We start from the raw sequence: 2,432 nt of genomic DNA, 5'->3' as shown, positions 1-2,432 counted from the left end.
TGGCTCCTGTCCCCAGGTGGAAGTGTGGCTGAATCGAGTGCTGGACCGAATGTGCTCCACCCTCCGGCACGAAATCCCAGAGGCCGTGGTGACCTACGAAGAGAAGCCGAGGGAGCAGTGGATCCTGGACTACTCGGCCCAGGTCTGAGGCGGGCGGGGACTCGGTAGTGCCTCGTGGCTGAAATAACCCGGCCCAGGTCTGAGGCGGGCGGGGACTCAGCCGTGCCTCGTGGCTGGGATAAGGGGCAAGTTTCTCTGCGTTCATGGGCTCCCCTGTGAACTGTGGTCCCCTGGAAAACCGTCTAAGCTTTCAGCAGGAACTTCTGTGTTAGCAGGTGCTAGCGATCGCTCACTGCGTGGGCAATGGGGGGCATCTACTTTCAGGTGGCCCTGACTTGCACCCAGATCTGGTGGACGACCGAGGTGGGCCTGGCATTTGCCAGGCTGGAGGAAGGCTATGAAAACGCTATCAAAGATTATAACAAAAAACAGGTGCGTTACTAGTGTTTAGTTATGTTTTTAAAACTTGTTTAAAAAGCAGGTGCATGGCCCCATGTGCCCGTCTGAAACCTGCCAGGTGAGTACCAGCAGCACCTTCTTGTTAGAGGCTGAGCCCCCACGAAACCGCCATTTCCACAGGCCAAATAACAGCCACGCACTGCAGCCCTAGGCACCTCTCCCCACGGGTAACAGACACCTTCAGAAATACGTACTTTGATTTCTCACCTCAAAATCATCAAATGCTACTGCGAGTCTTTAAAAAAAAAAAAAAAGTCCTTGATTAGAAATACAGAAACTAAAGATCATCTTTAAAAGAAGGAGAATTTACCTGTAATTCCACAATTCAAGCATGATACTGTCAACGTTCCCTTATGTAACCTGCTACACTGTGTGTGTGTAATTGATTTATATGAAAAAATATACAGACTCGCTGGATGGTGTTAAAGTCAGCTGTTTTTGCTTCTTATCCACTCTCTTTCATGGCCTTGAATTTCCTTCTACTACGTCTGCGCTAGCGGCTCCAAGGTGTCCCATCAGGGCCGCATCACAGTGAAACCAGTGCCTGGCTGGGGCCTACCGAGGGCGCTCCTGTTTTTCCTTACTGTAAACAAGACCATGGCAGTGTTCCCTATGCAGCTGCGGGCACCCAGCCACAAGACCCCCCAGTGCACATGGGCATCCGTGGCATCTCAGTGAAAGCACCTGTCCCCCGCAGATTAGCCAGCTGAATGCACTCATCACGCTGCTCATTGGGAACCTCAACGCTGGCGACAGGATGAAGATCATGACCATCTGCACCATCGATGTGCACGCGCGGGACGTGGTGGCCAAAATGATTGTGGCCAAGGCACGAGTGCCCCGTCCCAGGGACCTGGGGAAGGGCAAGGGGACACTGGGTTCAGGGCAGTGCATTCAGGGACTCCAGACCCTGCGACTTCCTCTTGCTGGGGCACTGGCTCTGTTGCTGGCTGCGGCTGCCTCCTACCCCCCTTGCCCGGACTCACCCCTGGTGAGCCACACATAGTGGTCAGAGGAGCGGTGCCCGCCCATTGGAAGCGCCATTCCGTAGCGAGATTCCACTGAGGGCGGCCATACAGTTGGACGTGGGCGCTGGAGGGGGAAAGAGGGCCAGGGAGGGTTTCCTGGGCACCCGGGGGCCAGTCTTGGAGGCATGCTGGCCTTCCTCAGCCAGCCCCAGCTCTTGCATTCCGCTTGGCAACAAGAGCTCCGGCTCATCCTGCAGGTGGAGAGTTCTCAGGCCTTCACCTGGCAGGCCCAGCTCCGGCATCGCTGGGATGAAGAGAAGCGACACTGCTTTGCCAACATCTGCGATGCCCAAATCCAGTATTCCTACGAGTATCTGGGCAACACGCCGCGGCTGGTCATCACCCCGCTCACCGACAGGTGAGGCCTGTCCCTGAGTCAATCACATGGTGCCCTTGGGTCCCTTTCCCAAGATTCTTGGAACTGTCCCACTTGGATGTCAGCTGTGGAGGCTGGAGGGACCGGGCATTTACGTCAGGTGGACGTGTGTTCACATTCAGTTCTCCCACCGTGTCCTTGTTCCAGCACTGGCTGTGTGACCTTGGGAGAGTTCTTCCACCCCTCTGTGGGCCTGCTGAGTTGGGGTCATGTTTTATGGACCCTCACGAGCAGACTCTGGTCTTTGTAGCAGTGCCCACCTCCCCGAATGCTGCAGGTGGGAAAGGCACCTGGGCTGCCTCTGCCCCACGGTGGTGGTTCCTTTGTCACAGCTGAAGGTTTTCTGTCCTCTTCCAATGTGTCTCCTGGGGCCGAGCAAGTGTAATAACTGCAATGAAAGAGAAAGTGGTGGCTGGGCGCAGTGGCTCACGCCTGTAATCCCAGCACTTTGGGAGGCCGAGGCGGGTGGATCACCTGAGGTCAGGAGTTCGAGACCAGCCTGGCCAACA

General features: G+C 55.9%; 1 protein-coding gene across 1 annotated transcript in view; it reads left to right on the top strand.

The window, feature by feature from the left end:
• Positions 1-2,432, top strand: part of DNAH17 (dynein, axonemal, heavy chain 17) — a 172,697-nt gene that overhangs the window by 84,850 nt on the left and 85,415 nt on the right. Inside the window, exons 32-35 of the mRNA XM_011966878.1 lie at positions 17-142; positions 385-492; positions 1,217-1,348; positions 1,745-1,905. Coding sequence (XP_011822268.1) covers positions 17-142; positions 385-492; positions 1,217-1,348; positions 1,745-1,905 — 527 coding nt within the window. The remainder of the gene's footprint in view (positions 1-16; positions 143-384; positions 493-1,216; positions 1,349-1,744; positions 1,906-2,432) is intronic.

Source organism: Mandrillus leucophaeus, unplaced genomic scaffold (assembly GCF_000951045.1).
Source record: "Mandrillus leucophaeus isolate KB7577 unplaced genomic scaffold, Mleu.le_1.0 Scaffold1, whole genome shotgun sequence".
NCBI classification, from domain to species: Eukaryota; Metazoa; Chordata; class Mammalia; order Primates; family Cercopithecidae; genus Mandrillus; species Mandrillus leucophaeus.
This window is presented reverse-complemented; position numbering and strand designations above follow the sequence as displayed.